Source organism: Propithecus coquereli, unplaced genomic scaffold (genome assembly GCF_000956105.1).
Source record: "Propithecus coquereli isolate 6110/MARCELLA unplaced genomic scaffold, Pcoq_1.0 Scaffold280, whole genome shotgun sequence".
Lineage (NCBI taxonomy): Eukaryota > Metazoa > Chordata > Mammalia > Primates > Indriidae > Propithecus > Propithecus coquereli.
Genome location: NW_012148397.1, coordinates 1,912,772 through 1,926,881, shown reverse-complemented (window position 1 = coordinate 1,926,881; position 14,110 = coordinate 1,912,772). Strand labels below are relative to the sequence as shown.

The 14,110-nt window shown below is 54.7% G+C and overlaps 1 protein-coding gene across 1 annotated transcript in view; it reads right to left on the bottom strand.

Moving 5' to 3' along the window:
* Positions 1-14,110, bottom strand: part of CMIP (c-Maf inducing protein) — a 230,246-nt gene that overhangs the window by 30,802 nt on the left and 185,334 nt on the right. Inside the window, exons 6-7 of the mRNA XM_012648221.1 lie at positions 8,754-8,816; positions 5,245-5,325 (exon numbers count right to left, since the gene is read on the bottom strand). Of these exons, the coding sequence (XP_012503675.1) occupies positions 5,245-5,325; positions 8,754-8,816 (144 nt within the window). The remainder of the gene's footprint in view (positions 1-5,244; positions 5,326-8,753; positions 8,817-14,110) is intronic.

Genomic DNA, 14,110 nt, shown 5'->3' with positions numbered 1-14,110 from the left:
GGGGGCGCGGCTCTGGGGCTTCCTGGGGGTGTGGGTGGACACAGGGGTTGCTGGACAAACACGGTCCCCTGTGTGCTCAAGCCACTGTGCTTGGTGAGTGAAGGAGCGACAGCCCAGGGCGGGGATGGTGCCCAGGCGCGGACCCTCGGGGGGCCCCCCCCCCCGGCTCTGGGCTGGCCCAGCCGTCTGGATCCAGAACTGAACTCACAGGGTGGCCGATGACCACGTGCTCTGGGCTGCAGAGAAAGCCACCCTCGAAAGGCACACGGGATCCAAAGGGCAGGAGAGAAAGATGGACGAGTGAGGGGGCACGTGGGAGGGATGTGCGGTGTGGAAGGCAGCGTGTGTGTGTGCGTGTGTGTGTGAGATACAGTGTGGAAGGCAGCGTGTGTGTGTGTGTGTGTGTGTGAGAGCTGCGGCGTGGAAGGCGGCATGCACGCGTGTATGTGTGTGTGAGAGGTGCAGCGTGGAAGGCGGCGTGTGTGCGTGTGTACGATGGGCCTGAGAAGGGCGTGAGCGCGCTGAGCATTAGCGGTGCGGAGGGGAGAGTGGGCTGTGTGACCAGGTGCGTGTGACCGTCACCTTAAGGCAGGACGCGGGGAGCAGGGGCTGCAGCTGGAGGGAGATCATTCCCGACCGAGGGAACGATCTATGCCACGTTAGGAAAAGGTGGCGCTCCCGGCTCCGTTTCCACCCACCAGCCCAGCCGAGCCCAGTGAACGGGCTGAGGCTTAATTAAGGGGCACTGACGGAGGACAAAGGGACCCCTGCCTGCTCCGGCTGTGTGACATAATTGGAGACTGATGTTTTCCCAGCTTCCCCGACGTGTCACGTCAGCAGGGTGGGCCACGGAGAGCTCGCCATGAGGTGGAAAGGCAAGTTCCAGGACGGCTGGGTGTGGGCTGTGGTGGGGACTCGTCGGGAGCAGACACGGTCACCGCGGGAGAGCGAGGACAGCCGCCGGGAAGGAACCCTGCCAAGCGGCCGCCTGCGCGCCTTCCCGCAGCCGTGGGGACAGCCGGGGAGGTGCCGGGGACCAGACCCGTGGGCCGCGCTCTGACCAGAGGGGCAGGCACCGCGTGGGCATGCCCGGCTCTCTGGAAGACGATGCGGCTGACCAGCAGGACAAGGGGGGGCCTGTTTCTCCAAGCTCATCCTCTGTCCCTCCCCCAGTGGAACCCACTAGAAAACAGCAGCCTGAAACAGGCCTCTCGGCTGTAAAATAGAAACCCAGGCGCCTCCCGCCAGGTCCCGCTGATCCCAGCCTGCCTGACAGCTCTGAGAACGTGTTTCCTGCGGCTCCTGCCAGCGCCCAGGAGGGTTTCTAGAGCTGCCTGGGGCTTCCTCGCCTGGAGTCAAAGGGGCTGAAGCAGGGCCTCGAGCCCCAGGAAGCGGGCACCTGCTCACATTCCCTACCGGGACCGTTCCTGTCCACGGGAGGGAGGCAGAGCCCACGGAGAGGGCTCAGAGGGACGCGCACACGCGTCGCGCACACACAGCATCCATCAGGCTGGACAACGAGGCCCCGTGTGAAGGATTTAGAGAGGTCGCCTTGTCTCACTTTCAAATGGAGGAAGATGCTCAGCATCTCCTAGTCTCCTGGAAAAGGGTGACAGGAAAGTCGTGTGGCTTTGGGCCGCCAAACGCCTGTCTGGGCTTCATTGTCCCCACTGTGGAGTGAGGGTTGAAAGAACGGATCTCTGGCCCCCTTTCACCTCTAAGGTTTTTATGATTCTATGAAAACTACGTCAACTGAACCCTGTTAAAAGTAACCATCATTGCCTTTGCTGTTAGATTTCTGGTGAGTCAAGGTTCTGTCCTTGGAAATAAACATTTACAGCGGGCTCTGGTGGCCTCCGGCATGTGGCTGAAGAACAGTCAAATATGCTCCCCTTAGAAAGTCGGAGATCAGGTTACCCTGTGGTCCACTAGGGTCCACAGCTACATCTTCTTGCCTCCTTCGCCACAACAAGAACACACCAATGAGTGGCATGTGGGCACAGAGATACATGGTCATTCTTGAACATACAGTTTAATGAATTGTTTGGATTGACTCTTCAGAAGAACATACTAAAGGACTGCTTCTTCTTGTGTCTAATTTTTATTTTGGTCTAGCAAGGAACACTCTTTCAGACTGTCTGAGCTTCACTTTGCTCATCCATAAAATGCGGCATATGATATATTTGCAAGAGAGGCACTCAGAAGAGGGGAAGCCCCCAAATTCCAGAACACCGCTGTGGCCTATGACTCCCCCATTTCCCAGACGTTCAAGGGCCTCCTTAGTGAGAAACATTGCATTTGGGGTGCAGAGATGTCACTGTCCACGCTACTCTAACAGGCACGTGGCTGGCGGCAGGCTAGGCACACTCACTAGGCAGTGACGTGACTCCCTGCACCAGCCGACAGCTCTAGCTCCAAAATGGGGCATCCAGCCCGTGGCCAGTCACCGAGCACTAGGGAGCGTCAAATGAGTGAACGTCAAAGCTCTCCTGTGCTCACTGCCTGTGTCGTTAGGATTCTGTGAGATCCTGTCTTCTCGTGCCTGGCATAGCCGTAATCACTGCTCAATACAATCTGCTCTTCCACAAAAGGAGCTAATCCTCCTCAGTCCTGTCTGCAGTTCTCTCCCGACACCGTTCGCGGTGTGTAATTAGCAGACGCCAAGCGCACAGCGGCATGTCAACGCTTTACAGCGTCCCGGACGGACGCCTGGTATCACTTACAGGGCGTTCGCTAAAACCAAAGTACGGATTCATGGCTGAGGGGCCCTGATCTCTGCCAGACCACCAAAGATACTATAAATGCTGGGTTTTCCCTGCAGCTGTTCTGATTTTTATACAGAAAATTATTACATGGTCAACACTCCGGGCCCATAAAACTGACCAAATTCAAGGGAGGCGCTGCACGGTTTAGCCGTGGGAGGCTGTCTGAATTTTGACTTTTTTCCTTTGAAGTCAGATGTCCCCAAGAACTCTTACGAAAAACAGTTTATTGACTACCATGGAATATGCAGAAATGTTATGTGTCCGAAGAGGCAACCACCCCCCAACACCCAAAGTATGTCCTGGGAGTGTAGCTTTGTCATTGATGAGTTAAGATCCTTTGCGAGCAAAACTCCAGAACCTTTGCTCTGAACTCCAAAAGGGCATGGCCCTCACTACACGCTACACTCCTAACCGATTTTATTTATTTATTTATTTAGAGACAGGGTCTCACTCTGTCGACCAGCCTGGAGTGCAGTGGCATCATCACAGCTCACAGCAACTTCAAACTCCCAGGCTCAAGCGATCCTACAGGTGCCTGTCATCACGTCCAACTAATTTTTCTATTTTTGGTAGAGATGGGGTCTGGCTATGTTGCTCAGGCTGGTCTTGATCTCCAGGTCTCAAATGATCCTCCCACCTCAGCCTTCCAAAGTGCTAGCATTACAGGCGTGAGCCCCCATGCCCATCCCACAAGTGATTTTAAAGTTAACAAGCAGAGACCCTTTCCTCCCTGCTGGCCAAAGCCAGAAAGTGTCCCTCCTTGAAACTATTAGAGCCCAAATTAAGGCAGAAATTTTCCCAGTAGGGAGTTTCATTGTCATCCTGGAGAAAGATCTCACCCGATGTCCCTCTCCCGTGTGTTCTGAAAACAAGAAATGAATTTATCCCAAATCTAGGAGGATCTCAGAAATCAGCAACAATTCAATTACAGTTTGCAATCGCTTAGAGCAGAGAATGGTAGGTAGAATTGATTACGGTACCAACATGTTTCAGTTGGAAGGGGTGGCCTGGAATGCTGTGTGGGGAAGAGTCTGAAATCATCTCTGACAAGGCGGGAAGAGTGCTGTAATTGATTAGAGATGTCTGCTGTGAGTATGGGTTAGGGAGAGGAGGGCACGTGTCATCCATTTCCATTCCTGACTGGCGAAGGGGATGTAGGTGATGTGGTATTCTTTTAGGGACATGTTGTGAAAACATGAAAGCTACGTCACAAATCAAATGGCTTCCAGGTTACCCTTTTTCAGGGTCATTTTCACATGCCAGGTTGGTGGCTGGCTCAGTACGTGTGGGTGGAAACCGGCCCTGGCCTCACACTGCCTGCTCCTTAGCTCCCCTCAGAAGCACTCACAGCTGCTCGCCAGACCCCGAGCAGCCTGTCCAGCCCTTCTGGGTCCCAGATTCCTCCTGTGTACAGGATGTCACAGGAATGGCATGAGGGTTAGTGACATATCACGCTGAAAGAGCGCCACACTCTGTCTACACGAGGGTGCTGAACAAATATCCGGGAATAGACGATCATCACTCTTATTCCTAGCTGTGGTCTCTGTGGCCACTTGGTGGACCTTGCTAAGCCTCAGTTTCCCCACATGTATTATGGGGAAAATCATGATATTTCCCGCTCTCGTTGCATGGATGAGAGAACACGAAGGGGCCACATGGATTCCAAGTGCCCAGGCCAGTGAAGGTGTACAATTAAATCCTGCCTCAGTGTTTTTCAAAAATTAACTGAAGGCCACACTTTATTCAGATTGCCTCGGTTTCCCCCAGCATCCTTTTCCTGTTTGGGGGTCCCATCTACAATCCCACGTGACGTTTACTCGTCCCATCTCCTCAGGCTCCTCTGGGCTGTGACAGTTTCCCAGACTCTCCTTGCTTTTGATGACCTTGACAGTTCGGGGGAGGACTGCTCAGATATTTTGTAGATTGTCCCTCAGCTGGGATCCGCCTGATGATTTTCTCGTGATTAGATGGGGTTAGGGGCTATGTGGGAGGAAACCCCAGAGGTCAGCGCCATTTTCATCACACCCGGTCAGGGGCACAGACTATCAGCGCGGCTCGCCCCTGCTGACGCCGACCTTCATCACCTGGCTGAGGTCGTGTCTGCAGAGCTGCTCTTTCTGCCCTTTCCATTCTCCCTAAGGAACGCCATGGGCGCAGCCCCCTCTTCAGGAGCAGAAGTCACGGCCCAGGTCCTTGAGGATGGAGTGTCGACATCTGGTAGTTGGGACCTTCTGCCTGGGAGACTTATCCCCTTCTCCCCGTCCCCACCGTTCTGTCATTCTTACGTACTGTGAAAAGACTCTTTCTGTGGCCTTAATGGCAAAAGCCTAACTAAGGAGGACAGACTGCACTGCACGATCCCTCCAGACTCCCCGCCAGAGTCTCAGCCCAGCTGCCGGCGTCAGGCTGGGCCAACCCCACTCCCCAGACCTGTGCCAACGGCGAAGGCTGGGAGGGCCGGCGGCCTCGCGGGACTCACCATGTTATGCTTGAGGATTCTCTGGACCACGGGCGTGAACACCTCGATGACCACCATGGACCGGGGCCGCTCTCTGCAGTGCTGGGGAGAAAGCGGGGCATGGTCACCACGGGCCTGTGAACGTCCTGGCCACAGCCTGTGGCTTTCAGCAGAGCTGGGGACAGTGAGCCCTGCTGTGGGTGCAGGGGCTCCCTTGCTGAGTATTGTTGCATAGCGTTTTTTAAAAAAAGACTTAATTTGGGGGAGGGCACTTTTAGGTTCACAGCAGAATTGAGAGGCATGGAGATTTCCCACCTATGCCCCCCGCCCCAACAGGCACGGCCTCCCCCACTATCAACATCCTGCACCTGCTGGCCCCTCCGTTACAGTGGACAAAGCTACGGTGACACATCGTCATCATCAGGAGCCCACAGTTTACACCACGGCTCACTCTTGGTGTCGCGCCCTCCATGGGTTCAGACGAATGGATGACAACGTGTGTCCACCACTGCAGTGTCATGCGCAGTAATTTCGCCGCCCTAAAAGCCTTCCGTGTCCCGCCCGTGCGTCACTCCCCACCCCTCAACACTGATCTTTTCCTGTCCTCACAGCTTTGCTTTTCCCACAATGCCAGAGAGTTGGCATCAAGCAGTCTACGGCCTTTCAGACTGGCTTCTCTCACTAACATGCATTTGAGGTTCCTCCTGTCTTTCCACGGCTCGACAGCTCACTCTTTTTAGTGCTGAATAATACTCCGCAGTTTATTTATCCCTTCACCTACTGAAGGACAGCGTGGTCGCTTCTGAGTGTTGGCGATTGTGAGTCAATCTGCTGTACACATCTACGCACAGGTTTTTGTGTGGACAGAAGCGTTTAATACATTTGGGTAAATACCGAGGAATGCCACAGCTTTTTTTCATTCTTCTTTTCTTTTTTCTTTTTGTAGTAACACAAGTGAACAGGATGGGATCTTTGGTTTGCTTTTTGTTTTGATCTCAACACACTGACTGCCATGTGTATTTAACTCACGCTAGCTTTAGCCCGGGGCCTCGTGAAGCATATGTAACTCACACGTCTCTTTACCTTGACCTGTGTGAACTATTATTCAAGTTGCATGTAACTCCCGCACAGAAAACAATAAAAAATAAATTTTTCATTAAATTAGAAAGGATCGTTTTGTTTTCAAAGTTTTTATTCTATTTTTTTAATAAAACGCCGTAGCCCCAGGGAAAAAAATTTTTTTTTCCCGGTGTGGCAGCCACTGTGTTAGAGTCTGAGACTATTGCAGATGGCATGGACAGGAGTCCGTTCTGACACGATCCTCAGCTAACACCCAGTAAGGCTCCTGTAGACTAAGACGCAGCGGCCTGGCCTGAAAGGTCTTGAAAATCAGGTATGAGGATACCAAGGTTTTAGCGTTTGGACACCAGGATGTTGAAAATTCCGTGGCTTTTTGACTGTTGGCTTTAATGATCGGGCAGCATCTGCAGCCAAATCTAGCTCCAGATGCACCTAGCTCACCAGCACGATGTCTGCTTTTCCCACGGGAACTGAAAGCCTCAGGCCCAGCGGGCGAGGCCACCAGCCCCTGCTGTCCCACCCCCCTTGTAACCTGCCTGGCCCCCCTAGGAGTGCAGTTTCCAAGTCCTGGATGAGGACAGTGAACCTCAGATATTTGACATCAGGGCTTTCCTGGGAAATAAAGACGAGTAAGCTTTCCTTAGATCTGGGGGTTCCAGCCTCGACGTCTGGCAGGACAGGCTGCCTGACGTGTCCAGAGAGGGCCCGGTGTGGGCCCAGGGGAAAAGCAGCCTGAAGACCGGCGCTCCCAGGTCTCCCTCCTCCCTCTGCTCTGACACCTACGCAGGACTGTAGCAGGCAACGCCAAAGACAATAGTTTCCTCTAGTTCATCCCTGTCCGACCTGCCACCAGGAACCCTCAGGTAAGATTTACTGTGAACCAGGGTCCACTGTTCTAGAACAAAAGCTTGAAATCCAGGAGGTGTGAGAGAAACCAAAAGTCTGGGAGGAGAACGTGGGGCAGATGTGGGTGAATCCGGACCGAATATCGAGAGAGGAGGAGACTCGCTGTGACACCCCCTCTCGGGAGGAGCCCACACACCGGGCCGATCCGCTCTGCCGGGGCTATGATACCCAGGAGTTCTGGGGGCACAGAAGTCCCCTCTTGTGCCCTAAGGAGCCTGTGCGTGGTCGTGGGCACCGCCCTGGGACCAGACGGCACACGTGGCGCTCGCCCACTCAGGGTCGGCGGGTGTTCCAGGCCCTGAAACGCACCCTGGGCACTTCGGGCCAGCAGGTGTGGGGGTCAAAGGGGACAATATGGTCCTGAAATCCCTCTCTGAGCACCTGTCCCCTGACACGCAGAGGACCCCTGGACGGGGGCGGGGGTCAAGTCCTCTCTCCTCCAGTGCTCACTTTCCACACAGCCCGCGCCTCCCCGAGGGACAGCGAGTGGCCGTGGAAGGGGGTGGGCGGTGGGAGCCGGGTGGGAGCGAGGGCGGCTGGGGGTCTGCAGGAGGAAGGCGGGAGCACTGGGGGGCTCAGACCAGGCCATGTGTCTCTCTGAGGACGTCACATTATTACATTAAAAAAACCCACAGGCCGGGCGCGGTGGCTCACGCCTGTAATCCCAGCACTCTGGGAGGCCGAGGCGGGTGGATTGTTTGAGCTCAGGAGTTCAAAACCAGCCTGAGAAAGAGCGAGACCCCGTCTCTACTAAAAAAATAGAAAGAAATTAGCTGGACAACTAGAAAAAAAAAGCCGGGCATGGTGGCGCATGCCTGTAGTGTCAGCTACTCGGGAGGCTGAGACAGGAGGATTTCTTGAGCCCAAGAGTTTGAGGTTGCTGTGAGCTAGGCTGACGCCACGGCACTCACTCTAGCCAGGGCAACAGAGTGAGACTCTGTCTCAAAAAAAAAAAAAAACCCCACAAATCTCACAGCAAAGAACAAAACAGACTTGTGCGCTGGTTCAGACGCGGGCGGCTGAGACGTGCTCTAGGAATGGGGGTGCCTGGCCGCCGACGTGCTCCGGCATGTCCTGCGTGAACCCCGCTGGGAGGCTGGTGCTCAGGCCCGGCGTGGAGCCCTGCTTCGAGGCCCCTCCAAGCTAACCTGCACACCCTGCTGCTGCCCTGCTCAGGGGAAGCCCGCGGCCGCGCCCACCGCAGGCCAGCGGTGCTCAGAGGGCCCAGTCTGCCGCTCGTCTAATGATAACCCAGCTCTGACGCCAGAGCTCAGAAATCTGCTGCACACTGTCTCCCGAGACAGCCCTCAAGTTCTTCCAGAGGAAACCCAGATGCCCCGGGTTGGGACCCAACCTGTCTGGCAGAGACATGCTGTGACCTGACAACGGGTGCCTGGCACGTCCCCTGCCTGTGTCCGGGACCCTGAGACAAATCGGTGGGGCCTGGGTTTTCAGCCTTTTTGTGCAAAGCCGACCCCCCGCCCCACGCATGCACAGAGGCAAGTTACTTCCCGCACACACCGCCCGCTTCCACCCCGCCGTACCTTGCAAAAGAATTCACAGAGGTCTGGCGGCGGATGGTTGTTTTCCAGCAAAGGAGCGATCGCCTGCAAGACAAGGAACAAGTGACCAGTTGCATCTCTCCGCAGGAACCGCGATGGGGTCGGGTGGGGGGCCACAGAAAAGGGGGACTCACAATGGAAGACACAGCCTCCCTGCCGCCATTCGGGCAGGAAAGGCCCGTTTTTAATTTGTAGGCCGGGGAGGCTGAACTTTGGTTTTGGTGCAGGAGAGAATGGCTCCCACTGAGAAGCTGGTAAAAGCTCAGAACTGTCCCCCAGAAAAATATTAAAGACATGCACCCACAATGATGTGTATACTTTCAGGGGTTTCATGACCTGCTGACGCCCACCCACGTCCCCCTGACTAGGAGGCAGGACACCGGGTGACGGGCGCAGGCTGGGGCAGGGTCCCGAGCGCAGATGCTGACGCTGCCACTTCCCAGCGGCGTGACTGTCAGAGTGCGCTCCTTCGTCTCTCTTACCCTGGGCTCCCTCGTCTGCAAAGAGGGGCCCTGAGAGTCCCCGGGAGGGACTTGGCTGGTTTCTCAGCCTTCACTGGGGATGGCATCTGAGGTGGGGGTGGCATCTGAGGTGGGGGTGGCCCGCGCAGGGCAGGGTGTGGACAGCATGCCTGGCCTCGACTCGCTAGATGCCAGGAGCAGCCCCTTTTCCAGTTGGGACGATCGAAAATGTCTCCAGACACACTTTGCTTTATATTAAGGAAGCGAGAACATCAGACACTCCCTGCATTCATTTCCCACCGAGGCTTGTCAGGCCTTCGGTCGCGCCCAGAGCCGTTCTGCAAGGAAAGCGTGACTGGACGCCAGCGAGGGATGACATTAGCTGCTCAGTTACTGAAGCGGCCGCGCCTCTGTGGAAATGAAGTCATCTGGAGCGAGGTTTCTGCTTCCCAGCGCCCACAGGAGGGCTGACGCAGAGCGGCAGACTGGGCCCAGGCCGGCCCTGCCCAGGCCGGCACCATCCAAGACCGTGGCCACCAGCAACAGGTGACTATTTAAATTTTAGTTGACATGAAACACATGATTCTAAATCAGTTAAAATTAAAAATACAGTTCTTTACCGGTACTAACCACATTTCAAATGCCCAACAGTCACAGGGAGCCAGCGGCTACCGAACTGGACGGCACAGACATAGAAATGACGCTGCTGTCGTTATTTCTGCTGGGCAGTGTGGGCGGGCGTTGGGGGGCAGGGGGTGAGCCTCTGACTCTGTCACACACCTCCTAGCCTCCTGCAAAGGGTGAGCCCACCGTCCTCTCACAATGCCCGCAGCCGCGGGGACCAGTGACTATACAGATGATAACAATAAGACACTCCTTGACTCACGATGGGGTCACGTCCTCATAAACTGAGCGTAAGTGGGAAATACCGTAAGTCAGAGATGCATTTACTACGCCCAACCTGCCAGACATCAGAGCTTACCCCAGCCTACCTTGAATGTGCTCAGACGCTCACGTGAGCCAAGAGCTGGGCGGAATCGCCCGGCAGCATGGCACACTGCACAGCGTCCGTCGCTGAGCCTCATGGCAGCGTGGCCGACAGGGCACTGCGCCTCGCTGCCACTGCCCAGCATCACGAGAGAGTCGTGCCACCGTGTCAACAGCACGGGAAACTACCAAAATTCAAAATTCGAAGTACGGCATCTGCTGAATGTGTGTTGCTTTCACACCACTGTAAAGGGGGGACCATCTCTGACAGTGTCATCTGCACTCCACGTGCCCAGCTCTGTGCCAGCTGCACTACGTGACTTCATCTTCACCACTTGCTCGGAGGTGGGCATTAGTGTTGCCCCCTTAGATGGGGAAACCAAGGGTCAGAGAGGTTAAGCCAGCTGCTCGAGGCTGCACAGCTAGAAAGTGGCAGAGTCAGGATCTGAACCCATGTCCGCGACACAAGAGCCTGAGCTATCGCTGTTATTCTCTACTGCGCAGCCCCGGCTCTCCACACAACCAGGAAACAAACGACCTGTCTGGTGGCAAGAGCTACATTTAAGGAGAAATTGGGCAATGAAAGAAAGCAAAACACCAAGAAGGAAGCCAGGCCCAAGGTGCGGCTTTGCACGCTCATACCCTGAAGCTTGGCACCAGGCCCACGTGAGGGGTTCGCTCTTCCTTTCCCGGCTGCTCTTCTCCCCATGTGCCAGCCACCCTCCTCTCAGCGGCCAGGAACCCGGCATGGCCAGCCCGCAAACACAGGAAGAGGTCGGGCCGTGGCAGCGGCAGCGGGTCAGGGTGGCTCCCTCCCAGGCCGAGCTCGGGGACCAGCTGGGGGCAGGGGGAGGACCTTGGGCAGGGCGTGGTACCCCTGGGTTGAGTCCTTTCAATCCCCTACACACCGGGCTTCCCTTTTTATGGGAATGAGTCAAGGGATACAGGGGTGGGAACTAATGAAGCGCCTATAGTGGGTGTCAGACATGGGCTTGGCGCTCCCATGGCTGTTACCTCATTTGACCCTCGTGACAATCCTGTGAGGTCAAGTGGTAATTTCCATTTGTACAGATGAAGAGACAGAGGGTCAGGGAGGCTACCAGGCCTGCCCTGGTCACAGAGTGATGATAATTTTTAAATGTACAATTAATAATCATCATAATAAAAGCTCATATTTTTACGGAATCTTTCTAAGAACCTGGCCCTCTACTTGGCATGTTAGGTGCATCGGCTCATGTAACCTTCCCATCAGCCTGGTAAGAAAGGTACTGTTGTTATACCCATTTTACAGATGAGGAGACTGAGGGTTGAAGCATTAAGTTAGCTGGAAACAATCAGAATGGTCATGTGGTTAAATAAAACTATTCTAGAGGCACTTAGGAAGAATGAGGGTAGACCGGTGGTTCTTAACTGGGAGGGATTTTGCACCACGGGAGGTATCTGACATGTCTGGAGACATCTGTGTTTCGACAAGGGTGTGTTATGGGCATCTAGTGAGCTGAGGCCAGAGATGCTGCTAAACATCTGACAATGCACAGAACAGCCTCCCAAACAAAGAAGCATCCCTCCCTAAATGTTGCCAGTTCCAAGGGTGAGAAACCCTGGGGTAGATATATACGAAAAGACTTGCAAGAGGCTGGGCGCAGCGGCTCACGCCTACAATCCCAGCACTTTGGGAGGCCAAGGCCGGAGGGTCTCTTGAGGCCAGGAGGTCGAGGTTGCAGTGAGCTGTGATTGGGCCACTGCACTCCAGCCTGGGCAACAGAGTGAGACCCCATATCCAAAACAATAAAAACTAAAAACCGAAATGACTTGGAAGAATCTCCAAGACATATTGTTAAGTGAAAAGACAGATGCAGAACATCACATCGTTAATGTTAAAACTAAAAACTGAAACCGCAACCACATCTGTCTGTACGGTTTGTAACGGGGGGTGTCTCCGAAGAGGGTGCTGGAATGAGGTGAAATCCTTTTTTGACAATGAAAATATACTCATGAAACGTGCAAAATTAAACCTATTTTAAATAAAATTAAATAACATCACAAGTTCTGTTACTCGCTCAAGGTCACAGCTATTATGGGGTGGGCCCAGGTCTGAACCTGGCTCTGAACTTGAACCCACGTTCAGCTCCATGCACACAAGCTGGGCCGCCATGCTGAGCACCCCCACAGGGAGCAGGGCCGTGGCCGGGGTTTTGGCTTCGGTTCGTTGTTGTTTCGTTGCCCTTCCGGTTTTTCCCCCCATTGGTTCCGGTTGCTTGGCCGTTGGATTGCCCCTTTTTTCTTCAGGTTTTGGCGGAAAATTGGTTCTTTAATACCAAGCCCCATCGGGAGAAGACTAATTGCCAACAGAGCAAAAAGGACAATGTAAGTGCTGGAATGAAAGGAGGCTTCGGAAGATGCCACGACGATGACAGCCGTGATAGGAACACAAGTATCGAACCGGACGCTGTGAAATGGAGGGCTGAGGGCCGGGCCCTCAGATCAGATTCCTCCCCGTTCTCAGTCCTCCCCAATTAAGGGTTCCGCCCGGGCAAATTAGCTGCATAGACGCAGCCTGGATTTCTCAGATGAAATTTCTTTCCCAGGCTTGTCCTGAAAGTGAAGCCCTGGCCCTCCTGCTGGGCTGCCAGGCACCCGGTGGGACCCATAGGTGTCGCCGGCAGGGCGAGGGGGCACCGCCTCCTTCCTGGGCACTCATGTTTCCTCCTGGTTCTGTGCCAGCCAGTCTTGCCATTTTGCCTTTGCACACGCTGCTCCCCCTGCCTGAACCACCTTTCCCTGCTTGATCTGTTAACCTGACATTCTCCTATCCACCCTTACAGGCTCAGCTTGGTCACCTCCTCCTGGAAGCCCTCTGTCATCTTCCTCCCAACATCCTCCCTGACAGAGGAGATTCAGTGCCTCCCCTCCAGGCTCCCCTGACACCCAGAACAAACCTCGGCCCTTCGCCATATTTTTGATCATCTGTTGAGCTGCCCGGTTCTCCCAACACACAGTAAACCCTCAACGGCAGGGCTCGTGTCTTGTCCTCGGTCTTGTCTGTGGGACAGGGCCAGTGCCTGGCACACACTCACACTCATATGTTCAACAAATGTTTGCTGAATGAATTGATTAATTAACATTATGCCAGAAAAAGGTGGTATGGGTGATTGGGGGTGCCCGGGTTGACCTGTCCTCCTGCTGTCGCAGGAGAAGACAATGGATGGCCAGGGTGGAGTGTGGAAGAAACCTCTATGATTTTAGCAAACACCCGCTGAGCACCCACCATGTGCCAGACACGAGCTGGGAGTAAGGGCAGAAGCTGCTGCTTTACTCTGCACAAGAGGCCTGGGCTCAGCTACTGTCGGGCACACAGCACGGGTGCCAAGAGGCTTGCCTACGGGCACGGTGAGTGGGTGCGGCTCTCGTTTGATAGGCTGCAGCCGTAACTCCTGGGCAGGCTGGTTCTAAGGCCCTCTCCTGGGCACGCAAGGCTCTGCCTCTTGCTTCCATTTCAAGCTCATCTCCCTGCTTCTCACTTTCTTATGCTTTATGCTCCAGCAATGCTGATGCTTCCAGAACATATGGTGTTGCTTTAAATCCCTGTGCCCTTGCTTGCCTTCACCCTGTTTTGCCACCTGGCAAACTCCTATTGATCCTTCAAAACCCAGCTCAGACATCACTCCTTCGGGAAGCTTTCCAGCCCCTTTCCCAGGGGAGTTTATCGCTCTCTACACCACCTGCCTCTATGTTTGCGGTGATCGCATTTGTCGTCCTACCATATGGATGAACTCCCTGGGGACAAAAGCCGACCCAGTCGTCTGTGGGTTCAAGTGCACAGCACGGTGCTTAGCACCCAGTAGGTGCGATTTCATGTCCTTCTTCTCCCCGGTGAGAGTCAGCCTTCAT